Here is a 25,651-nt window from a genome sequence, read left to right as displayed (position 1 = left end):
CCTGTTTTTTGAAGGAATGTTCTCCTTTGCGTATAGTTTCTATGCCATGTGGTTCTTCCTGACCAAAATAATCCCACATTGGACTTTGTCGTAACTTTGAGGTAGCGGAGGAAGAAAGGTGTGGCTATATGTTTATGTGCATGGGAAAAGATGAATTATGTTCTCAACTACTGCAAGAACACCTTCATTCTAATTTTATTTTCGAGCTTGGTTGCTACTCTTAACTTGTGTGTATCCTCATGCATTGTAAGCAAAAATACCAGTGTGCAGTCGTGCGTGTAATTTTTTTAAGTGTAGGTGCAGGTGCTTTCATAGAAAAGGACATCTGGAGGTATGAGTGAAGACAAGGTAGACACTTGATTTGAAAAAAAAAAAAAAAAAAAAAGTATCTGGCACTTCCTCTGTGCGTCCGTTTTTGTTTCCCAGCACCCAAAGTACAGATACAGAAATTTGGTGCTTTGTTGTGGTTCCCAGATTTAAACAAAACTTAAAAGCAGTTGTGAGAACTTTTCTGCGTTATTTCATCATGTAACATGTCTTCCCTTAACATACCATAGCTTTGCAGCTTTTCGAGCTTCTCAGGTTGGGGAAGGGGGGTGTGTGTGTGTGTGTGTGTGTGTGTGTGTGTGTGTGTGTGTGTGTGTGTCTGTGCATCGAACAGGCACTGTTCAACATATGCATACATAGGCACACATACACAGATGCTATTCACGCTGGCGCTGTGTGAAGGATCTGCTGGTGTCCTGTAGGAAATGTGCTGGTCACAGTAGCGCTGCTTTCTATTCCCAGTTGCTAATTGCACCTCTGTTAAGTTCCTTTTCCTTGCGAACAGTTTCTATAACTGTCAACTAATGTTACCGTATTGCAAATAAAAGATGGAGTGTATGAAACGTGGTCCCACCTACCTTTGTCATTTTTCTGTTGTCACTCTGCTTTTGTTTTTTTTGTGTTCTCTCTTACGTTTGGAATTTTTAAAATATTCTTTTAATATCCCAAAATGTGTTGGTCATCTCTAAGCAGATGAATTCTACCATGTATCTGCAGCCCAGCTCTAGGTTTCAGTTCAGCAAGCACCACGTGCTTCTGCTTAGCTTTTATTCATGTGGACCATCCACGGTTATGGTGGACCCACTTGCATGATTTAAATGTGTGTATGTGTTTATGTATGGAGGACTGAAGCCTGTCTTTGTCATAACACAAGTGAAGCTCATGAGCAGACATAGCAGATTAAACAGACTATAAGGGAGTTAGTAACAAGACAGTGTGATTAATTTTTTTATTAATATTACTTGCTTCTGTCTTTAGCACATGCTATTTATTAGTAAGAGGATGATTCACTTGTTTGGTTTTCGTATTCCATATCAATTGATTCTCCAAAAAAAAGCCCTCCTTAACACGCACTCAGTTCAACAGCTCAGTAGCTCTTTCATTATGTAGCCCCACGCATTTAAATAGATAAGAAGCAGGCTTTCTAGTGTTTTAAGGCTTTGTGGTATTAAATGTGGTTACGCAGAAAGATGGTACTTCGTGAATAAGAGAGGACAGAGGCAGCTACGTTTTAGTCTGTAGGAGGCAGGGAAACAAAGCGTCCGTAAGGGTTTGTACACAGTTTTTAAATGGTCACCCATAATGCAGCTGATCTGTCATAGTTCAGCAGTGTATACATGTCTAGGGGAAACAAGCTGAGAATTGGAGTCAAAGGGGAGCTACTGTCATGAGACTGCTCATAAAAAGGGGATTTGGGGAACCTATAACCTCTATTACCACAGCCATACTTCCTTCAATTCATTGTGCTAAACAGTAATTTTTTTCATGTTCTGACTGATTGATGAGGGCTGCAGAACAAAGTATCTTGGTAGATATTTGTTGACTGAAATTTTAGATTAACGAAAAACACACTTGATCCTTTTAAAGGACAAATTCTTCTCGTATACGTCATTGAAACTTTTTATCCTTTTTTAAAGGAGCTGTTATTCTGAGTTTATTATCTCAATAAATAGTTAGATGCAACATAAGCTCATATATTATTTATGGCAGTGGAACATATTTTAAAGTATTTTCATGTATTTCTCTTAGGATCATCAGATTTGCTTAAAATGTATAAATGGTACTGTTAACTTTTGAGTGGTAGAATTCTGCAAAAAGTAAATTGTAATTTTTTACTAAACTTTTTCAGAATACTTAGTGGCATCTAGTAAGAGATTTCAAATGACTTTGCAGTTGAAATTTTTGACCCCTAATGGACTTTGATAGTGTTTACATGATGTTTGGCCTTCGTTCTTTTTCCTCTTTTAACATAATCACGAAGAGCAATGAATTTAACCTAAAAGATATTGTTTTCCCCGTCTAAGCAGAGGCTACTGAGAATACTCTGAATGCTGTACTGAAAGTATTTTAATCAGTTTTACTTCTCTATTGTTTTGAGTGGCTAAAATTCACCTTCGCTCCACTTACGCCCCCTCCTTTTTCCTAAAACAGAACTTCTCCACAAAGGAGTAACCTCAATAACGAACCTTGAAGGTTGGGTGGGACACCCTTTGGATCCGATCGGCACCCTCTTCAGTAGCCTGATGGAAGCCTGCCGGGTGGATGATGAGAGCTTCCATGGATTCTCAGACTTCCCAGGTAAGACCTTGGAAAGGGGGCTATCTTTTATATGACTTGAGTAACCAGAGGCATTTTTGTACTTTTCCGTTCAGATTTAACTTTGAAGCCAGTGTTTTCATACAGTGTAGGAGCTCACATTCTCATTCCCTAAGAAAACATGAGGGAGGGAAAATGTTTGAAGTAAAGTTTTGTTTTACGTTATATGAAAACACACTTCAAAAATTACCAGGAATTCATTCTTGAAGAAAATTCTGTATTTCACACTTGAAGTAAAACCAAATAAAACTTCATAGCAGCCACTCTTGCCATATGCTTTACTCTGTTATTGTTCTGAGAAATTACAGAAAATACTCTAAAAGTGATGACCTACTGGGTCTTTAAAGAATATGAATTGGAAGGTAGTGCTGCAGAATTAGTACATGATTTAGGACAGGATGTGTATGCCCATTTTAATTTCAGTGTTTGCCTGCCAGGAGCTTAACTGATTCAGACCTTATCCTCTCTCTCTTTCCATCTCCACCATAGTTTCTTATCGCCTTCTGTGTGGACAGAAACTGGATTCAGCCCTCTACCTACAGCTCTTCTACATGCGTATCCCCATTCCTCTTTGGGCTTCGCCTCAAAGTTCATTTTATTCAGTTAGGTTTTCTTCAATAAGCTGCTATGTCCACCACTTCTGGAATAACTTTAATTAAAGTAACAGAAATCAGATTACTTGCAATTAGGAAAGAACACATGAAATTAAAAGAGTATATGTTGAAAAGTAACCTCCCTCTGCACACACAGTCTACCAGATGCGTTCTGCCTTCTCATTGGCTGCAGTTGTCTGTTCCATTACATCTATCTGCAATAACTCTTTTTGTTCCCAAATTAGACTGTAAGCTGCTAGAGGTTGGAATAGCATTTTGTCACGTGGTAGATCTGTAAAATGCAAAATGAATCAATAGTACTCCTTAAAGCAATTTATGACTTAGTCTGTGTGGAATTTGCAAGTAATGTTTACTAAAAGTAAGACTTCTAGTGTAAATAAAGTTCAGAAACGTAATACTTGTTTATCATAAATACAACTGTAGCATTTAATTTAAAAAAAGGCCTAAACAGAGCTCCGACGAGTGGAGGATGCTAAAAAGTCATGAAGTTCCAAGGCTTATTGTATCTGCACAATCCTAACTTCAACGGGAACCTATGCAGATGTATGAGCAACCTTCCCTTTCCACTGTATGCAACATCAAGGCTTTTAAGTACATCCAGAAATGAGCAGAGAAAACAAAAAATTGAAATGGATCTTCCAATTTTGACCTTATTAAAACAGACCTAAAGAAACTGCCTTTCTCTAAATGATGCAGCTTAATTATGAAAACTTTTTAGTGGATTTTTTAAAAAAACGTAATTATTTTGTAATTTTTTGTATTTTTGCCTTCTGGAATTGGATTGAGTAGTTTACAGTGGATCATTGAATCTTGATTCATATAGTCAATTAAATCATTAAAAAAAATTAAATGCTGACAGAGGAAGCATTTGCAAATGTGGGATTATAGGCAGATTATGGATTAGAATGATTTTTTGATGTGTTATTCTTTTTGTGTCACCCTCTACAGAGAACATGGGGCAATGCAAATCTCTGGAGTACCAGCACCTGCCTGCACATAAGTTCTTAGAAGAAGGGGAATCTTATTTAACGCTGGCTGTGGAAGTAGCATTGATAGGGCTGGGACAGCAGCGAATAATGCCAGATGGCTTGTATGCACAAGAGAAGGTTTGTCGAAATGAGGAGCAGCTCATTTCTAAGCTACAGGAAATTGAATTGGATGATACTCTGGTGAAGATTTTTCGAAAACAAGCAGTCTTCCTATTAGAAGGTAGCTCAATATAGATGCTAACTGCTTCTTTAAACTGTTTTCAATTACAAAACCCCACAGAACTAGCATTCTTGCGGAAGCTGACTTATATAAGTTATTTTTTAAAGTAGAACGCCAGCAGAACTGCCTTACCAATCTCTTATAAAAATTAATACACTTCAAATGTCACATGCCCATAGAGATATGGCATCAACTGACCTATAGGCCCTTGATTTTAATTTTTATTGCATTTTATTCTTTAGATTTCATGCTCGTCATGATCTCAGTGTCCTAATTATACAACTCAGGCCCACAATTAATTAATAAAGACATTGATTAACAACAATTCTCAGGTAGCAAAATTCTGAATGTCACTATTAGCCTGAAAAGGGACATTGGCAACTTTGTAAAAGGATGATTTTTATCTCTGTTCCCAGCTAAAAACCCCGAGGAGTTCACTTACAATTGCTGGGACAGGAATGCAACTTTTTTTTTTTTTGTAGGAATTAAAAAGATGTGCATCGTACGTGAAAATCTAAATATATGGTGAAATATTGTGGCTTAGGTCCTGATCTTGTGACTAAATTTTGATTGAGACAAACAGCTCATGCCTTGGAATCATCATAATGGATTTCTGTAAAATGAGTGGAAAAAATTGCATGCCTTTGCCTTAGCTTTAAACAGGTCTTAATATGTAGTACTTAAGTCTCCTGTTCAGAGGGTAGTCTTGTGGGTTCTGAGGGTCTCTTTCTAGTTTTTGTTTTTCAAATGGAAGAAAACACTTTAAAGGAATCAAATAATCCAAATCATGGTCCAAGTTTTGAGTGCTAGCTCAAGGGAGGCTGGAGAGTGCAATAGTCCTCTAGGTGAGTTTTGAACACTGTTATACCAGTCAGAGAATTTTTGCTTGCTTTCTGTAAGAAATGTGTCTTTTAAAACTTCTTCTTTAATAGAAGAGATGCAGTATGTTGTTTAGGGTTCTCAGCTTTGAGTCATTGTTACTGCCCGGATCCTTAAAGACTTTGGTCAGTAATAGTGACCCAAAGCTGAGAACCCTAAACTGTTTGAAACTTCAGAGAAGCTGCGCCACAGGGAGAGTTTCCATTATGGTGAAGCTCTACTGCTGTTTTACGGCCTTTGCACAAGAACAGCTACTCTGGATCCAGCTATTAACAACTACCGTGTCCTTTGGTTTATTGAATCAATCTGCTGCATTTATTTACTATCAAGGATACTTGATGAAGAAAAAGCAGGATTTATCTCAAGTGTTCCCTGATACTTCTAGCTTACTACTTTGACCGCTGATACTCTTTTCATGATTGCCGAGAGTAGTAAACAAGTGAACATAGCAGGGAATCTGCTGAAGTAACTGCCTAGGAAATAGTTGTGCTGAGAAGCACGTGAAGAGGGTATTGCATTACTGTATGCTAATAAATCTGGCCTTCCTGCAGTAGCTTCAGTTTACTCCAGGTCAGGAAGAAACTGTCAGCTCACAGGGAGGAAACACTGTACAGTGATTTAAGATCCTAATCATATCAATTGTGTTTTCATAGTTAAAAGTCCTGTAGATATAATAAAGAGAACTTAATCCAATATTAAGCTGATTTCTAGGTTGTTAATGTAGCTTAACGTGTACTGTGTGTAACTACCATTTGAATGCGTGGGAAAGCAGAAGACAGATTGTGTTGCGAGAACTGTTCTGTTTTAATTTTTTGCTTGGCCACTATGTTAATGATAGAACGTATTTTCATAGAGATGCTTTGTCATGCATTTCTCATGTCCTAACTTATGTCTCTGACTGGACCACCAATTGGCAAACATACATGAAATGGCTTCCTTCATTGAAGCAATGCCAGATAATTTTGAATGGCTTTGAACTTCATTTCCAATCATTATATGAGACACAGTATGTCACCTATTAAAGTCTTCAGTGACATTTCTGTAATCTGCCCTGGTCTTCAGAAACATCCACCTGTGGAGTTAAGATTTTTTCAAGCTTAGTGATTTCTATTTGTGTGTGTTGTGCTAAGGCACCAGTCAGAAAAATATTGCCGAAACTGCTGTACTAGTCTAAGTTGTTACTGCCTCTCATGAAGTTCATCACCCTCTGCAGCAGAAGTGGCTGAATAAGTTGTGTGAGTACTCCTCATCTGCTTCAGTGTAGGGTTGTCCATGTTAGTTAGAATCGTCGCTGGAGGCTGTTTAAATGACACATGTGACTGCAGTGAAGAAGAAGTGTGCTCACACAGTCATTCATCCAACCAAGCATGGTGGGCTGAAATTTCTAGTAGAGGAGGAAGTTCTTCTCCTGTAGTAAATTCTGTAACTCCCGGCTGCTATCTGTTCAATAATTGTCCTATAATACTTAGTTTAAGATTCTTATCTTGTATCTTTCAACATTTAATGCCTAAACCTCTAACTGCTGAAGTCAAAAACTGCCTGACACAAATCTCCTATTAACAGAAATAACAGCCTCAAGGTTTCAGGAAAAATGTAAGAATGGGATTCACAGGCACCATGAAAGTTCAGAATTCAACAAGGCAATTGTTGCTTTTACTTTTTTTTTAAATTATCGTGTCTCTTGCCAATCCTGACACTGCTGTTATGAAGTGGAAATAGTGCACTGGCTGCACTGAGTGTGAGTAGAATCTGTAGCCCCAGCAATGGTTGTAGTTTCTCAAGAGCAAATACAAATTCTAAGACCATGTAGCTGTGAGAGACTAACAAAACTGGCTTCAGTGCAAGATCTGACCCAGTCTCCTCTGGGGACAAAGCCCATGCCACAGAGTTATTTAAATACCTAATGTCAGGTGAAATTAATAGGAATTGGGTGCTGCAGTAGTGATTGGTCATGTAACTACAATCGAAGATATGTACTTTCCCACTGTAAACACTCTTTCTGGCAGATTTGTGATCAAGTATTCATGCACCACTGGGCAGCATGTAAGGATTCATGCATACATTATAACCATGCAGAGGCGAAGCAGGGATTCTCACCTTTTGCTTTTGCATGCTGTAAACTTGTGGAATAAGCCCCACAGAGCACTAGAACTGTTCTGTCATTCATATTTGCACTGGTTGTATGCTTACTACTATACAGAGTCTGCATTCTGTCTCTTTGTCTTAAAGACTATATGGCACGTAATGTATGTAAGCGTTTCCCCCAAAATACCACTATACCTTTAACTTTTGTACAGCAGTCTCTGTCTCTGAGTACCAGTTATAACTCCAAGGTATAGTCAATATTTTTAAAGGTCCAGAAGTTTGGGGGTTTTAACACTCTGTAAAGATTGTCATTCTCTTTCTCTTTCACACAGCTGGACCATACAGTGGTTTAGGCGAAGTCATCCATCGAGAGAGCGTTCCAATGCACACGTTTGCCAAGTATCTCTTCACCTCTCTCCTACCTCATGATGCTGAATTGGCATACAAAACTGCACTGAGAGCCATGCGGTACGTATTCACAGCTCGTGTAGGAGGAGCAAAAAAAAACTATTGGGAAAAAGGGGAAAAAGTATGGCAATCAAAACAGGTCTTTTGTTCTAAAAGAAGCATTGTTCCCTTTAAGGAAAAGTTACTTTGGTTCTCTCATCTGTAAAAGCAATTGAAATCCGTACTAAGTACAGTATAATTATTTATAAACGTGCAATTAAGTGTTTATTTCCGATTGTAAAACAGAATTCTGTTTTAAATCCTCCCTTCTAGGGTTCTACTCTTGGGGAATGCAGTTCTGTGTTAAACAATAACAGCTTTAGCCTGTGTGTTCTCTCACCCATGCATGTCTATGTGGTGGTAATGGTGGGCAAATGAGGAAAGAGGCATCTCACCAGCAGCATGAATCATCTTTACAGATGAAGATGTCAGGTCTCAAGATCTTCTGCTGCATAGCCTCTTCTGCAGGACTATTTGTTCCACCAGCCTCCTTTATCAATTAACTCTAGACGGTAGATTTGAAGCCGCATGGTGTGGTCTGAGCCAGTACATTTTTTGTGCACTTCATCACTAAGCAGTCTTGCACAGTTCTGGGAGAACATTAGAATTTAAATGGAATATATCACATGACAACAAAATGTCTGACTTGCATCCTATTTGTCTTCAGTAATTGGGAGAAAGCTGCTTCTCAGGGAAAGCTCAGTGAGTGCTGGCTTTATCTCAGGGAAGGCTGGATTGTTAATGGTGGCTAAGACAGTCCTTCTGAAGGAAGTTTCAGCGACCTCACTGATCAACGGTAAATCTATGTTGTCCACCCACAGTGCAGGGAAGAAACTGGTCCCATCTGGATTGCCTTAGATTTGGTTGCTGTCAAGAACTTTGAGTAAATGATGGTTGACAAAGAAGAGCCATAACTGAGTACTAGGAGCATACCAAGGCCCAGGTTAAAAATATGAGTGTTGAGTTTTCCAGGTCATCATTATCAAGAATGATTGCACAGTGGTTGAAGGACATACTGTCTGCACAAGTGGTATTTTACTTACATGTATATTAATCAGGCAGGTTGTATCCTGGTGATTTGTAGATGTGTTACTCTTGGAACCAGTTTCTCCAGAAAGCAAAACAGAAGGAGAAATAATTGTGTGTTCAAAGGACTGAACAGGAGGGCAGGCATAGGAACAAAACATAGCTATTATGCTATGGTCAGGCTAAAGGTCTTTTTAGCCTGATATTTTTCTCAAAGAGTGTCCAGTAATAGATGTTAGGGAAGGAGTCTAGAAATGTGGAGAGTATACTTGTATACCTGCTGCTTATGATCAGCAATTTAGGAATTAGATTAAGAGGAAGAAAGTGCATTATTGATGAACTGTGACAACATTCAAACGTAAGATGAGAAAGCTGACTGGGCCATTTAAGTACACCCCTTTTCTGTCATCGGAAGCAAATGTATCTATAACCCTGGTCATGTCAGATCAGCAAGGTAGTACAAAATGTGTATTTAAAAAAAATGGCAGGTCCATTTTGTAAAATAGACTTGTGTCCTTACCTTTATTTCCAGTCACTTCGAAGTGCTTCTGAGAGATTATGTTTGTATGGAGTTTTCCTCCTTAAACTAAGCTGCTAAAACCATGCAGAAGGGCTGGAATAGACATCCGTCAGCAGTTTCACACAGTGCACTGAACGCTTCAGTGAAAGTGACAGCAGCATGCCATTCCTCTTGACCAAGGACTTGGGCTTTCCCCAGAAGCAAATCATAACTGAAAACAACTTTTTCTGGAAATTTCCTTTCTCAACTGGAAGAACAAGCAAGACACTGAAAGATTCAAGATGATGAAATCTCCAGTTAGTCTTAGGAAGCTCCAGCCATCTTTTGGTATGAAGATGCCACCTCAGCCTGAGAAGTTATTTCTCAAACAGACCATTATCAGAAAGAGCCATCTGTTCTGTTCTATCTGGTAAAATCACAGCAGACATCAGCATAATCAGGGCTGTTCTCCTTAGCCCTTTTTGACATCACTTTGTAAGGCAGATGAGAGTTCAGCCCTAGACAATAAGCAGTCTTTATACAGTTTGCTATTTGGCACTCTTCCGATATGTGGATTTACTACCTTGAATTGCAGTAATGGCAGGTGTGGACACTTGCTATTCCATATCTGTCTGCATTCCTCAGCGCTTCTTAAAAATTCTCTTAAAGAAGGTTATACTTTCCATTGACACCAAAGTGATAGCTCAGTGGTTCAAAGGAAAAAAGTTGACTCCTGATACAAACCAAATGAGAAGCTAACTTAATGTTAATTTGAGGGGGGAAGGAAAAAGCAAACATGAAGCCTGAATATCTGTCTGTTGGTTGTAAGGTGGGACTGTTCATAAGAATGAAATTGGAGCAACTCTTCCTCCATGACAGGGAGGAAACAGCATGGATGAAATTTGTAAATGTGCTGCACAGGTCTTTGTGCACAGTTACTCTTGCTTTTAGGAACAGAGCGTCTTTCTTTCTTCCCCTCAACATTTTTAAAAAAGTTAACTTTCCAAGACCATGTCATGGCTAGTTGCTCTCAACATATAGAAGTCAGTCTGCATATGAGAGAGGTCTTGAGTATTTTGCCTCTCTCTATTCAGACCTGCTTTGGAGCAGCTTTCTGAGTGTGGAACGTTCAGTATGAAATCAGTGGAAGCTGAGACCCTAGTGCCTTTTATACACCTCAGGTCTAGAAGGGCAGTGTCTGCAATCCTTGATGGTCACTTCTGTCTAGAGTTTTCTGCTTGCAGCTCTGAAACATACGGAGCGGAGGTTTGGAGAATGTGGATCTGCTGTGGCCTAGTTGACTGCTCACTTGGAATCTGAACTTGAATGTTTGGCTTAGTTTGGCTGATCCCGTTTTAAACCTGAATTTCATCTCTGCTTTGGGAGCCAGACTTTAATACAAATGTTTAATCACAAGGTAGCTTTGCTAAATCCTGGCTGAATAATTGACGTTTGAAAGGAAAAATAAGTGAAGAATGCTAAATCTGCTGCGGCCTGTGCTTGTTCTGATGCTCCCTAATCTTGCCAAAATTACATGAAAGCCACCAATTCACAACAGCATTTCTTTTCACAGCAAAGGAACATAGAAGCTGGCAATGGGATTCAAACTGACAAAAGATTTCCCCAAAACAGCCTCTTCCTTTCATGCTCTTTGTCTATTTACCATTACTCATAACCTAATAATCCCTTTTGCATTCTGTAGTTGGGAATTTTTCCTGCTTATTGAAATGATTTAATAGTACATCTTTTTTTGCTTCTCTCTGTGCTTGTAAAAAATCAACTGAAGAATTTATATGTATTTTATTTTTACATGTATAAAGCTAAAGAGGTGTCTCAGTGGTACTAGGGAACCAGTTTGACTCCTAATCCAAATCAAAAGTGAAGTTAGTTGACTTGAATTTTTTTCATGTTAGTGTGCACGTATTTGTGCACTGACAACAACCCACTGGCTGGATGGCCGAGCTCAGAGGGTTGTGGTCAGTGGTGCGGAGTCTAGCTGGAGGCCTGTAGCTAGCGGTGTCCCCCAGGGGTCAGTCCTGGCTCCAGTCTTGTTCAACATATATTCATCAATGACCTGGAGGAAGGGGCAGAGTGCACTCTCAGCAAGTTTGCTGATGATACTAAACGGGGGGAGGAGGGGTGATTGACACACCAGAAAACTGTGCTGCCCTTCAGAGGGACCTGGACAGGCTGGAGAGCTGGGCGGAGAGGAACCTCCTGCAGTTCAACAAAGGCAAGTGCAGGGTCCTGCATGTGGGGAGGAATAACCCCATGCAGCAGTCCAGGCTGGGGGTTGACCTGCTGGAAAGCAGCTCTGCCAAGAAGGACCTGGGAGTGCTGGTGGACAACAAGTTAAGCATGAGCCAGCAGTGTGCCCTCGTGGCCAAGAAGGCCCATGGGAGCCTGGGGTGCATTAGGCAGAGTGTTGCCAGCAGGTCGAGGGAGGTGATCCTGCCCCTCTCCTCAGCCCTGGGGAGGCCTCCCCTGGAGTACTGTGTCCAGTTCTCCCCAGTACAAGAGAGACATGGCACTCCTGGAGAGAGTCCAGCGGAGGGCTACCAAGATGATTAGAGGGCTGGAGCACCTCTCCTCTGAAGGAAGACTGCAAGAGCTGGGCCTGTTCGGCCTGGAGAAGAGAAGATTGAGAGGGGATCTGATCAACGTGTACAAGTATCTGAAGGGAGGGTGTCAAGAGGATGGGGCCAGACTCTTCTCCGTGGTGCCCAGCGACAGGACAAGAGGCAACGGGCAGAAACTGAGACACAGGAAGTTCCATCTGAACCTGAGAAAAAACTTCTTTCCTGTGAGGGTGAGAGAGCACTGGAACAGGTTGCCCAGAGAGGTAGTGGAGTCTCCTTCCCTGGAGATATTCAAAACCTGTCTGGATGTGATCCTGGGCAATGTGCTCTAGAGGACCCTGCTGGAGCAGCGGGGTTGGACTAGATGATCTCCACAGTTCCCTTCCAACCTCAACCGTTCTGTGATTCTGTGATATGTGTCAGAAAATGTTAGCACAACCTGCTGATGGTTATTTACATGGTATGTTGTATTTATATATGCCTGCTAGCTACCTGAGCATGTATTCAAAATTACGTTTCTCTGAGAATTCTTAAAGGTATTCTTGTATGCCTCAGGAACCTACAGAAAACTGATGGACTTTCTTCTGCAGCTATCTTAAAACTGTCTTAAGGTCTCCGTTCTTGCTGTGGAAATATCTTATGCGCTCCAGTTACTTAAAGAACTTAGGTATTTATTGAAGTGCAAAAAATTGTAAATTATGTTTAAATTTGTTTATTCCATAAGAAGTATTCTATCACAAAACATCACAATGCAATGGATTTTTAATATTGTTCAGTATTTTCAATATTATTGACAAAACAGATCCAGCTTCCCTTGTCCTCCTAGATAACTTCTTGGTAGAAGGTCACTTGGATATGAAAATCGGTAGAAATAGAAGTCTGAATCACAGTCAGATTTTAGACGTTCTCATCCAGTACATCCATAAAACAATAGGACTGTATCGAGTTTGCTCACATGGACTTTTGGGATAGGGTGCGTGCATGCCCCAAGAGAGCACTCGATGTGACAGGTGTGAGGGAATTATATTGAATATACATAGAAGACTGAGAATAGCTTACAGTGTATCTGTTCTGCAGATACACCTTTACCTACAGCTCCTGTAGAAGTAAACTGGCTTTGCTACTGATGATGTTTTAGCTGCCTCAGCTTAGAGGGTCAGAGTGCTCCTCAGAAAACTTCTGAGAAGTTAAACATCTGTGGTTCACTTGCACTAGCATTTGAGCTAGTTACTTTAGACCTAGCCTGGGTGTGTCCACATGAACTGTATTGCAGACATATCCTGAGGTAGGATCATATTACTGATGCTGTTCTGCATCCGACCTTTTATAGCATTTCCTTGGTGTCTGAAGAAAGAGACACGCATGTTCCAGTTGGGGGTGACTGCTAGTCATTGTACAGTAAATTGGAGAATTTCATTTGGCTATGGAGGACACTGCATTGAGGCTGAGCAAGTGTGCAAGCACACTCACTTTCAGGCTTCAGTTTGATAGCGAGAAAGAGGACACTCTTAGACAAGGAACAGTTGGCAAGTTACAGGAGTGAATCATTAGAAAGTGTTCAGTATAGGAGCACATTGGCAGATAACAGTCTTTTCTTTTTTTACTATAACTTGTCAGAGCATTGTGACTGCCCAGGAAACTAAGATGTTAATGCTAATCAAGAAAACAACCGTTAGAAAGATGTTGCTTTTGGACATTGTCTTTTATTATCATCTTACATCTTGTTGACCTTTCATATCCTGAACCTGTGCCTTGTTATTTTCCTTCAACCACGCTTACTTTTTGTATTGGCATTTATCTTACCTAATATATTGCTTTTGGGTGGGCGAAGGGCCATCAGCTGAGTGTCTGCTGTGGACCATGAGTTCTGTTATAGCTGTAGTAGTCAAAAACAAACACAATGATTTTGAGTTTTCTGCGTGTGAATTCTCTTTTGTGTGTAAGACTGTTTTAGATTGGAGCATACTCAAAGAAATTCTGGCTTCAGGATTAGACGATGGAGTCTGAAAAGTAACTTTTAAAGGAAGATTCTTGTCACTGTTGTTTGGGACCTTACCATTGGATTATATTACATTATAAAATTTAAAGACTTTTAAAAGTAGTTCATAGTTGCAGAGTAAAATGTACTCTTTTGTGTCTGAATTTATTGCAAAGTCAAAATCCAAATGACTTGTTGAATAATCCTGCCCCCTCCCTTTGCTACGGAAGTTTCAAGCAAAGAAAGTTGCACTTGCCCATGAAGTAATACTGGAAAATATTTACATGTTCTCAGTATGATGGATAACTTCTCCTCATCCCTTGAAGGGTTGTGATTCAAAGACTGAAACAGCAACAACAAAAAAGCTCTGGCTCTATGGATGATGAGAAAGTCTCTGCTGTCTTGGCTACTGAATGACTTAATTGTCCTGTGAATTCCTACAGATGCCCACTTACGTAGTCAAATTTGGCAAATGGACTTTTAAGATTCCCTCTCAAAAAAATAGTTTTGCAATATCCTTTTTTGTAACCAAAAAAGACATATGTCTTAAAAAAAAAAAAAAAAAAAAAAAGGCCAAGTGTTTTTGTGGCTTTAGTTTTGCTCATGAGTAACCAAATGTAGTAATGATTAAAGAGACTTTCTTCCTTTTTTTCAGGTTACTAGTATTGGAATCTACAGCTCCGTCAGGAGACATGTCCCGCCCACATCACATTGCATCAGTTGTTCCAAACCGGTATCCCCGCTGGTTCACCCTAAGTCACATTGAATCCCAGCAGTGTGAGCTGGCATCAACCATGCTAACAGCAGCCAAAGGTACAGTGCTGTCAGTTACATACTCAACTAAATGTATGTTTTTAATATTACATAGAGTAAACAGATTTTAAAACCTGTGTTGAGGAATCCAAATTGTAGTGTGACGGGAGCTTGAAATGGCAACAACAAACTGATGTGACTTAAGCCTGTCACTTAATTTTCTAGCAAAGTAGTTAACCTAGCTGGATGAAAGCCAGATGGGCTTGATCTGAGGCTGATGAGACAGCTTTTTGTTCTTCTGACACACAGTGTAGACTATGAGACCCAGGAGTGGACAAATCAGTTCTACAATTCAGAAATCAAGATGACTATTTGACATGTACTGCACTAACACCACCAGGCACTAGAAGAGTTTGTGCTGTCTTGTGTCTTTTGTTTGTATATGATTTAATTACAGAGGGTTTATAAAAACAAAATGTATATAACTGAAGTACCATACTATTGCTGTAGTAATGACAAGCTCAAGTTTAATGCATCTCTGGACGTTTTGGGAGGTTATTCTGTTTTGGTGATTTTGTTTACACCTTGCAGGTGATGTTCGGAGGCTGGAAACAGTGTTAGAATCCATCCAGAAAAATATCCACTCCTCATCACACATCTTCAAACTTGCCCAGGATGCATTTAAAATAGCAACACTCATGGACAGCTTGCCGGACATCACTCTTCTGAAAGTTTCTCTGGAGTTGGGCCTTCAGGTATTCTCCGTGTTCATTATTGTTATAGTAGAAGACAGGAATTTGACCCTCTGTTAGTGGGTACAGCTCTCTTGAAATCACTGGACCATACCTGCTTGGGCTCTGTCTGGAGCTTTTAGATTCTGTTTGCTGATGAAAAGTGCAGTTGATTGGTAAACACAGAGCAAGGGCTGCCTTGACCCCTTTGTGCCACTAGGTGATACAGAACTGGGAGTGGCTGGCTGCAGGGCATTCTTCTGTTCAGGAGTGACAGAGGACCAATGCAAATGGCCTCGGGAGTGTATTCAGGTGTGGGCAGGGAGCAAAATTATTCTATGTGCCAGAAAAGTGAATAAGCAGAAATGCACCAGATCTTTTTCCGGTCCTGGGGGTTTCTTAGCATTCCTTCCTCCCTGCCTTCATGCCTTACTTCCTTCCTTTCACTTCACTTCCTTTCGCTTCACTTCCTTCCCTTCACTTCCTTGCCTTGCTTTCCGTCCCCTTCCCTTCTCCCAAACTTGGGAGACTTGGAAGGTGCTTGCTGAATTAATAACAAATGTCAAGGTCAGCCATAATGTCCTATTTCTAAGGGAGACTGTGCTAGCAGTAGCCCCCTCCCTTCCTTCATCGGAGGAGGATCAAATCATGCGCTCCACAGGCTGTGGGACAGTCATCTGCATCACACTGCTTGAAGCGTACAAGAACCTCAGATGAGTTTTAAGCCTCTTAGGAGAGACTTTACAAATTAAGAGGAGATAGCTAAGTTTTAGATACCTGGGGTAATCTTGCCGTACGCTGATGAACCTTGGAGTTTACACAGTTCATTTCAACAAAAATAAATCTCTTCATCCCTCTTCAGGGAGTTCTTCAAAAAAACATGCAAAGATCAGAAAACCGTTTATTACTTTGCTTCAGTAAACAAAACTCCAAAGACTTATGGGGAAAGGATTTTATCCCAGTTACTTCTCATGTCAAAGAGAAAGGTACTATTTGCCTATTCTAGACTTTTAGAAGCTAAAATCTTTTATCAGAAAGCTGAGATTCTCTGTGCTTTGTTAGCCTGTCTTATTCCCAAGGGTGCTGTAGAAGTCTGCTTCTTTTTTCGCATCTCAGTACGTTTCTGCCTTAAATGTTTGTTTTCTTGAGAGAGAAAGATCCTTAAGTTTGACCTATATGTCATCTCAAGTATTCACCAAGTGTCATTCAGTGGTAACAGCGCACTTTGTACGTCACTGTATTGATAGATGCCCGTGTGTGACTGCTAGGCTCATCAGAATGTCCTCAGTAAGGTCTAGTGAAAGAAAAACCATAAACCTCATACCTTCTCATAAATCCAGGTTGTCGGAAAGAACTGGTAGAAACTATCCACTGTTCTGCCCCAAGCTTATTAAGTTGTTGTTGTTGTTGTTGTTTTTTTTTTTTTGAATCTTAAAGATAGTTTACTTTAAAAGAAGAAAGGTGTGTAACAGTTTGCTGGTAGTAACTTACTATTGTGTACTCTTCTGTAGCTACGTTATTCCCACAAAGGCACTGTCTTTGATGGCTCATGGATGCTTACCCCCTTCCCCTCCCCAAACGTAATGCCAGTTAGATTGTCTGTGTTCACTATCTAGTATTGGACTGCTTATGACGTTTTTGTGCTATAGAAAAGTCTATTTTACCCCTCAAATTGTAAAGTGAGCACCAGTGACCTCCCAGGTATTCTGTTCTACCGCTGAACTATGACACTGAGAAGTTTACCAGTTTGGGCTGAGGAGAGGATGCCAACAATTTCACAGCTCAGTCACTGTGATTTCTGTGGCAGAAAAATCTCTTACAGTGTTTTAGATTTGGGAGTAATGTATGGACTCCTGGGTCCATCCGCTATATTCCTGGTGGTGAGTACTGTTAGCATGTTTTAAGTGAATGAGTAAAGGGAAGGTATTTAAACTAGCTATGGAAAACGGTTATCAGTGTGACCAAGTGGGCACAGAGCATCTTAGGTGTATTCTGTCCCTCAGTATCTTACAGTCATAGAAGTTGTAAGATCTTCAGGTACAGGAGGGACTTCTATTCCTCCTCCTATTGTGTGCTGCATCAATGCAAGTAAGTGTTACTGTACACATGCAAACATATACTGCTGGCAGAACTGCTGAGCACGTTAGCGCAGGTGATCACTCGGCAAGTGGAATCCTTTTTCTGAAAGCCTGTTAAAATGAACTAATAAACTTCCAGTATGCGTGATTCAGAGGTTTTGCATTGGTACAGGAGCTAACGGTCAGTTGTCCATTGCTGCATCTCTTGCATTGTGAGATCTGTTCCTCTAGACAAGAAAATCTTTTAAAAATCCAGCATAACAAAGTCAAAGTTATTCTCTGTGGGAGAGAACTTGGCTTTCAGATAAGCTGTATAATTCACAGGGATATAAGTGTCCGACTGTGCGTTTTCAGACTTACTGACCAGTTCAGAAGCTCTCGTCACTTCACAGCATGGATCCTGGATAGGTCAGTTCTTTGCCTGCATGGTCATGCTATAAATTCACTTCAGTTCCTCCTTGGTCCAGATGTCAATAAATGCTTTATTTGAAGTCATTGGAGGTTTTTTTTTTAATTATCAGTAAAGGCCTCTGTCTTAGTATTCTCAGCTTTTCACAGTTTAATGAAATGAAAGAATACATAATATCGTGCAAAGGACTTTAGTCTAGAACAGTTCAAGTCATGAAACTTTTTGAGACCAGATATGGTGGTGTTTTTTGCTCTCAAGTTAGTACAGCCTGCACTGGAGCTATTATACCCACTATGTTTACCAAAGGCTCTTGTGACTAATCTTTGTTTTACAGACCACCACAGAGAGGAAAGTCATCAGAGAAGACTTCCAGAGAAGTCATTATTCACAAAAAAAGTGTTTCTGCTTCCCTCTCCCACCAGTACCAGAATTCAATCTTTAGCAGTCCATACCCTTTCTGTACTTTCTCTTGGATTCATTCCCACTTGGGTGAAGCTAAGTAATTCATCTTGTATACTGTGAGAGTGTTAGCCTTCAATCTGCATGTGACTCAATACAGGAAGTCATCTAGACTCCTTCTCAAGTCTCCATCAAAGGATAGAGAGAATAGGTCAGGCAGTTATGCTCCAGAGCATTTTAACTGGAGGATGCCTATTTTTCTTCCCAAAAGGCTTCAAGAAAAAACTAGTTCCATGCTCTACCTTAGACATATTTCTGTATTTTAAAATGTGTAGAGTTGCTCCTTAGAGATCAATTTTCTTTCTTTTGAAATGCTCTTCCTGATCTGGCACTTAGATTACTGTTTAGCAGGAATGATACCACAATCTCTGAAGCTAATAAGACCAACAAATTTCTTGTCCTGTTATTTTGAGTGGAGTACGACCACTTACCAAGCTCCCCAAGGTAGGAATATTTGGAAGCCAGTGTACAATCCCAGACAATTGCTTACAATCGTAGTTCTCAAAGATCCTCTGTGCACTTATGCTCCTCAGCAGTTGTTCAGTCTTCTTGATTACCCTGTCTACAGCTTAGGACTAAATGAGGGGGCAGGAATAACTAGTATGACGAAGAGGGCTGCAGGTCACTTTGAAGTCTCCTTAGGATTGGGAGGGCATATGGGGTAAGAGCTCTCTTACAATTGCTGATAACTCCAAGATGTTTCATGAATGCATTTTATGAGTTTAATATGCTGAGGGCTCTGTGACTGACCTGCAGTAATGACCAAACAGTAATGCATAGTATAATCCCTGATGTTGTGAGGGGAAAACCACTTGTTTTCTTCCTTGAGATATCTGTGAGGTCTGTCCAATTAGCTGAAGCAAGCTTTCCATGCAGTTTCAGTTACTGAAAAAGCATATGCTTGTTTGCCCACGTTTTGCGAAATAACACAGGCACTAACTGTAAGTGATGTAAAATGTGCACTACAATCAAAGCTGAAAAAAAATCTTGTTGTAGGATTCTGGTGGTCTTACAATAGAGCTTCTTTGTGTAGAGTGGGGAAAAAACTGTGGGGAAACTATGGGGACAACTATGGGGACTGTTTTCAGATGGGGAAAAACTATGGCTATGGGCTTTTTAGTAATATCTGGCTATATCTGGAAGTGTGTACATATATCTTTGTGGAATAAGCAGAAGTCAAATCACAGTACACAGTAGCTGCAGCCCGTATTGGTGAAGTCAATGAAAACAAGTACAGCTGTGGGGGAAAAGTGAATGGGTTAGTTTGCTCAACGTGAGCGGGCACATTTCCACTTAAAAACTACCATTCGTAGAGGGAGGAGTCACAATATAATTTAATTTGAATAATTGGTGATTGGCTCGGTTTGGGTTTTTTGTTTTGTTTTGTTTTTTCTGGATAAAACAGTCTGTCCTCTAACCTTGAAAGACCTGCAATTGGAATTACTCTCTGCATGCTCCTCTAAGATAACTGAGCAGTATTTTTCAAATCTTTTGACATATCAGCTAAAAAGAGGTGACAGAACGGAGAGAGCAAGAGACTGCCGTTTTGAGTCTCACTGTGTCCTAATAACTTGAAAACCTTATTGCTTGTATACTGCCTTGGTTTTGCTATTGGATTAATTTATACTTTGTTTTGTTTTAATAGGTGATGCGGATGACGCTGTCAACGCTGAATTGGCGGCGGCGGGAAATGGTGAGGTGGTTGGTAACATGTGCAACAGAAGTAGGTATGTTCTGAGATACTCCTCAAGGACTCCTGTCTTTTCATCAGCTAATCTTAGAGCATTTGATCTTGTCTGTCACTGTCCAGGCTCTGCAAGTGTCACCTGCTTTCTGTTGGCCTGTAAAATTACTTTGGTTAGGAGGCATTAATTATGGCAATGACAAGAGGTTTTCTTGAGCATATGATAAAATAGGCACAGGCCAAGTGAGACTTAGTTGAGTAACACAGTGTTATTTTTATATTTATTATTCCCCCACAAGGTAGGGGTGAGCATGACCTCAGTGGGATGGTGGAAGTGCTGTTGTGCTTTCACATGACTCTGACAGTGTGACATGGGGGTATCCCAAACTTCCCACCTCCACTCCCTGTTGGGTCTGGGTTTGAGGTTGCAGCAGAAAAAAGGCATGTGTTTAATGACTCTTCAGTTGTGCTATAGCTTTGCTTGCTCTAAAAACCCAGGTTCGGGGTGCAGGTGCAATAGCAATCTGGTGAACTCTGTGCTGCCTGAGGTAGGAAGAACCAGAACGCAGTTGAGTGAAGTGCTGAGAATGCCCAAGTTGGCATCACTGGTGTAGGAGACAGGATCTCATGGTGAGGTTCCCATTTTTTTTAAGCCACTGGGTAAATCCAAGCTTAAAATGTAATTCATCTTTGCTCTGTGGCTATGACATTGTGCAGGCCCCTCCTCTGCCACTGAAATGCAAAGCAAATACTGATATACATATAGTTAACCCCTTCAGGGAAGAAGAAAAAGGTGAGAGCTGAATCCAGCCTCCTACTTAGAGGACAGCAGTGGGAGGATAGCGCATTTAGCAGGGCATCCTCTGGCAAAGCATAGAAATGAACAGATTTGCTGCGTGTCTTGGTGAGGGGTCCTTTAGCTTCTCTACTCCAGTTTCCAACTTGCAAGATGAGGATGGAGTATCTGAAAGTGAAGGGCATTAAAAATTGCGTAACTAAAAATTCAGCAGCTGTGGTAGTGGGAACAATATAAGTACTATGATGAGGGAGCATCTTTAATTGTCACTAGAGGTATTTCCGGAAAGCATGCCTCTCTTTGTATTTTTTCCTTTCTCTTTCATACATTTGAGTTGGATTGTGTCTCAGTGATGCTGCTTGAGTTTCAGAAATTTAGAAAATTGCTGCCTATTCCCTGGGTTAGTTTATCCGTTGCTTTGCGCTTAACTGGGAAATTAATGTTGTCAGTAGCTTGGGAAAATACAGCTTGCCTTTGTATGCCCTCAGCCAGAAAGTGGTTTGTCTGCAAATTTTCATGCAATGCTCTTGTTTTATTGCTTTTATATCTTTTCTAAGATAATTATTACTGAGGCTATCTTACAGATATTAGTGTCTGGGAATTATTTTGTGCACTTTCATATTGGCAAATAAAATGCAGGTTTTAATACTGCTTTAAATTAGTTTACATATTCTAATAGAAGTATCCCATAAAGAACCTATAATGTCATGCAAAATACTCTTGAGACTTAATCAAGTCGGTAAAGCAAGGAATCTGTTTATTTAACTGAAGATCTGATATTCTGTGGCTATGCTAAATTTTTGTACATGAATGAAGGGGTGCACAGGAACCATCAGAGAAATGAGGACCTCTGGGTGTGGTTTAGGTGGCCTCACAGATGTGTATAAACTGCCTCTAGCAATAATAAGGCACTCTAGTTGCCTATAAGCTTCAATTTATGGAACCCATCAGTCACTTTTTCCAACTTCCTCCCCCTGCCGCACACACACGCACACACACACACACACGCACACACACGTGCACAAACACACCCACCCACCCACCCACCAGCAATAAAGTGATGCCAAGGAAAACTCCGCATTTCACATAAAAGCCAGTAGTGTATATTGCCTAGCATATTTCCATAATAAGGAGCTTCAGATGCATATCAATTTGGTACAAGACCTGAAAAGCCTGTTTGGGCAGTGTGTACGTGGCGGGAAGGGGGCACATATTAAGATTTTTTTTGTCCTTTTTTTTTCTTTTTAAGGTGTGCTTAGTATTAAATGGCACAGTGTTTTATTAAGTGAGTCATTTAGAGTGCTTTAATGCTCTTTTGTGCATGCACTGTGCTTTGAGATGCACATTGAGAAAAGAAGCTAAAATTGCCATTTTAAAATGTTAAATGTGAGGGCTGCTTTTGAGTGATATAATGAGATGCTGAGTTTTTGAGCTCCAACCCCAACCAAATGGGTCAGAATCTGTTATCCAAATTGTCTTAAATAACAAGTAAAACAGCTCAGTTATCAAACCAGGAGATGAAAGCTGATCTTGCTAGACTTTTTTTTGTTGTTACTGTAGAGATTGCACATTAGCCTTAATTTTAATACCCTTCTCTAGACACGTTATCTGGTTTAACCTTTCTTGATGAGGTAGCATCCCTCGGATGTACTGGTAGCCTCTTAGACTTTGCTGAAAATCTGATCTCTTGCTGAACGTTTGCATCTGGTAGGTTTTATCAGTTGTGGCTAATCCTTTCTCTCTCTCTCCCAGGTGTTTATGCACTGGATAGCATCATGCAAAGCTGGTTTACACTTTTCACTCCAACAGAAGCCACTAGTATTGTTGCTACAACAGTGATGTCCAACAGCACCATTGTCCGTCTGCATTTGGACTGCCATCAGCAGGAGAAGCTGGCCGGCAGTGCTAGGACGCTTGCTCTACAGTGTGCCATGAAGGATCCTCAAAACTGTGCCCTCTCTGCACTGACCTTATGTGAAAAGGATCACATAGCTTTTGAGACCGCTTACCAAATCGTTCTAGATGCTGCTACAACCGGCATGAGCTACTCGCAGCTTTTTACTATAGCACGATACATGGAGCACCGTGGTTACCCCATGCGGGCCTACAAGCTGGCCACTTTGGCCATGACGCATCTCAACCTGAGTTACAATCAGGACACACACCCTGCCATTAATGACGTTCTGTGGGCATGTGCGCTCAGCCACTCCCTTGGGAAAAATGAGCTAGCAGCTATAATACCTCTGGTGGTCAAAAGTGTCAAATGTGCAACAGTACTGTCAGACATTTTGCGTAGGTGTACTTTGACCACTCCTGGCATGGTGGGACTTCATGGAAGGAGGAACTCTGGTAAGCTCATGTCACTGGACAAAGCCCCTTTGAGGCAACTCTTGGATGCCACGATCGGAGCCTACATTAATACAACTCATTCACGTCTCACTCACATCAGCCCTCGACACTATAGTGAGTTTATAGAGTTCCTCAGCAAGGCCCGAGAGACCTTCTTAATGGCTCACGATGGACACATCCAGTTTACACAGTTTATTGACAACCTAAAACAAATCTACAAAGGCAAAAAGAAACTGATGATGTTGGTTCGCGAGCGGTTTGGTTGACGAAAATGTGTGAATGGGGGGTGGGGGGAGGGAAGGGGTGGTTTGTTTTTACTTGAGCCTGCCTTTGTATCCTTTTTAACTTAAAGAAACAGAGCCACACCGGTATTATATGTGTATAGTTATATTGAGTTTGCAAACTAAACTGTCATGTTGTGAAAGTTTGTGTGTTTAATTTTTTTTTTCCTTTTTTCTGTTTTGTATGAGAGAGAGGTTAAAAAAGGTTTGGTTTACACTGAGTATATGTTGTCAAGTGGCAAAAGCCCACATTGCTCTCCTGTTCTTTCTGTATACGTTCACAGCCTCAAAAAACAAACATATATTGCAATGGCTTTAAAAACCAAACAAAACACCTCCATCCTGTGATAAGTACCTCGAATGGATTCAGCTTTACTCCTTTGTAACTCATCCTTACATTTCAGCGTATTTAAACAAACCAACAAATGAAATACTAATAGTTAAAAGGCTGACCACGTGGCTTTGCAGTGCTGTTCATCCAGAAGCATGGCACACAATGCTTGTGCATGTGGAAACTTAGCGACTGTCAACATACATTCTCAGGGATTTATCAAAAAAAATTAAAAAAAGAATGAGAGCATTTATTGTACTGTATATATATTATAGTATATGTCTGAATATTGAAAAATATAACATTAACTAATTTATAAAAAAAAAATCTATGTAATGCAAAATACTTGAAGCTGCAGTAGCTTGGTTTTAAACAAAAAAGAAAACCTATCAGAAGGACTAAAGTGCGCCTTGCTTCAGGGTTGGCTCAGGTGGTGAACTATATGCTGGGCATCTATGCAGAGCCACCTTTTGGATTGCATGGTTGGACTGATACCTATTGGGGGAAATTTTATATATATATATTTATACAACCTGTGTATACATATATATGTATACACACATACACACATGCTTGTAACAGGCACTATAGTAAAGAGGGACAACAAAAAATACACAGCCAGAGCAGCAAGCCTTAGCATTAAGAATACAGTATGCCAGAATTGGGGTTTGTGCCTCCTAGCCTAGAAAACTTAAAGAAATATCCTTTTTGACACAAAACGCAAATTCTTTTCCAAAATGATTGACATGATACATTACGCCTTTGCAGTGAGCTAATAATAAGCTAACCTTTGTGCACAAATAACATATATATATATTATATATATATATTCTGCATAGGTATTTTGACTTTGTGCAGGACAGAAAGTTGTGTAGGTATGACTGTTCTACTTTTCAGTTTGTTTTTTTAATATATTTTATTTTCTCTAGAATTACTCAAACAAAAGCAGCCTTCTATCTTGCCTTGTCTTAATGCTTTAAAATAACCAAACTGGAGATCTAACTACCAAACTGTTCATTATATTATTAAATACCAACTTTGGTTACAGTATAGTGTCTTTACTTTAGCTGATGGTTCTGTATCCTTGTGCTTTTTAAAGCAGTTTTTATGTTTTGGTGCAAAAGTTGTCCAGTGTCTCTTGTTCCCTTCATTAGAGAACATGCTAGAGGTATGTTTGTAGGTATTTTTGTTTAGAAAAACTATTTCATGCTCTCCATTTTATTTATTATAATAGATAAAAAGGTTGTACTTCATCACCCATGTAAACATGCTCATGAAGTTGAAAGTAATTAAGATTTGATACACTGATATCAATTTATTTATGTAACTAAATCACTGTTTTATAAACTTGTTAATGATCAACAATTTTTTTGTTTTGATTAAAATTAGTTTTTTGAAAGTTGATTCTGCCTCCTTTATGGTGTCTGTTACTGGAATGGAATTGTGTATGGATATTTCACAGATCTGAAATACTCAGCTTTCCGCTGTGTGTGTTATGATGGTGAGTAATATGACCACCAAGATCAGGAAAGAAATGTGTTTTTTTTTTTTCTCAGAAATCTACTGAGGACTGGCAGTGTTCAAAATTGTGCCAGCTCCTGTGCAAAAGATGGAAGGAGACCCAGCACTTCAGAGGAAGGACCAAACGCTGCTTGCGACTGAAGATGCCTGGTCTGTAAAATGAACAGTAAGCCCTGACATACTGCCTTGGTGGATGGTAGAGTGTATGGAGGCATTGCTCTCACTGAATGGATTAGTTAGGTTGATGCAGGACTTGAGATGTACTGCAGATATGTATAAGGACAGTTATTGCTGCTCTTT

The 25,651-nt window shown here is 40.1% G+C and overlaps 1 protein-coding gene across 2 annotated transcripts in view; it reads left to right on the top strand.

Annotated features, from left to right (window-relative positions):
* LOC138060898 (zinc finger SWIM domain-containing protein 6) overlaps window positions 1–25,234 on the top strand; it is a 116,568-nt gene extending 91,334 nt beyond the window's left edge. For both annotated transcript variants that reach the window (XM_068925071.1, XM_068925072.1), the window contains exons 8-14: window positions 2,479–2,625; window positions 4,206–4,466; window positions 7,763–7,898; window positions 14,615–14,772; window positions 15,304–15,467; window positions 20,035–20,116; window positions 22,622–25,234. In XM_068925071.1, the coding sequence (XP_068781172.1) occupies window positions 2,479–2,625; window positions 4,206–4,466; window positions 7,763–7,898; window positions 14,615–14,772; window positions 15,304–15,467; window positions 20,035–20,116; window positions 22,622–23,484 (1,811 nt within the window). In that variant the 3' untranslated portion in view covers window positions 23,485–25,234. The remainder of the gene's footprint in view (window positions 1–2,478; window positions 2,626–4,205; window positions 4,467–7,762; window positions 7,899–14,614; window positions 14,773–15,303; window positions 15,468–20,034; window positions 20,117–22,621) is intronic.
* Window positions 25,235–25,651: the final 417 nt, after the last annotated feature.

Source organism: Struthio camelus, chromosome W, assembly GCF_040807025.1.
Source record: "Struthio camelus isolate bStrCam1 chromosome W, bStrCam1.hap1, whole genome shotgun sequence".
Classification (NCBI taxonomy): Eukaryota; Metazoa; Chordata; class Aves; order Struthioniformes; family Struthionidae; genus Struthio; species Struthio camelus.
This window is presented reverse-complemented; position numbering and strand designations above follow the sequence as displayed.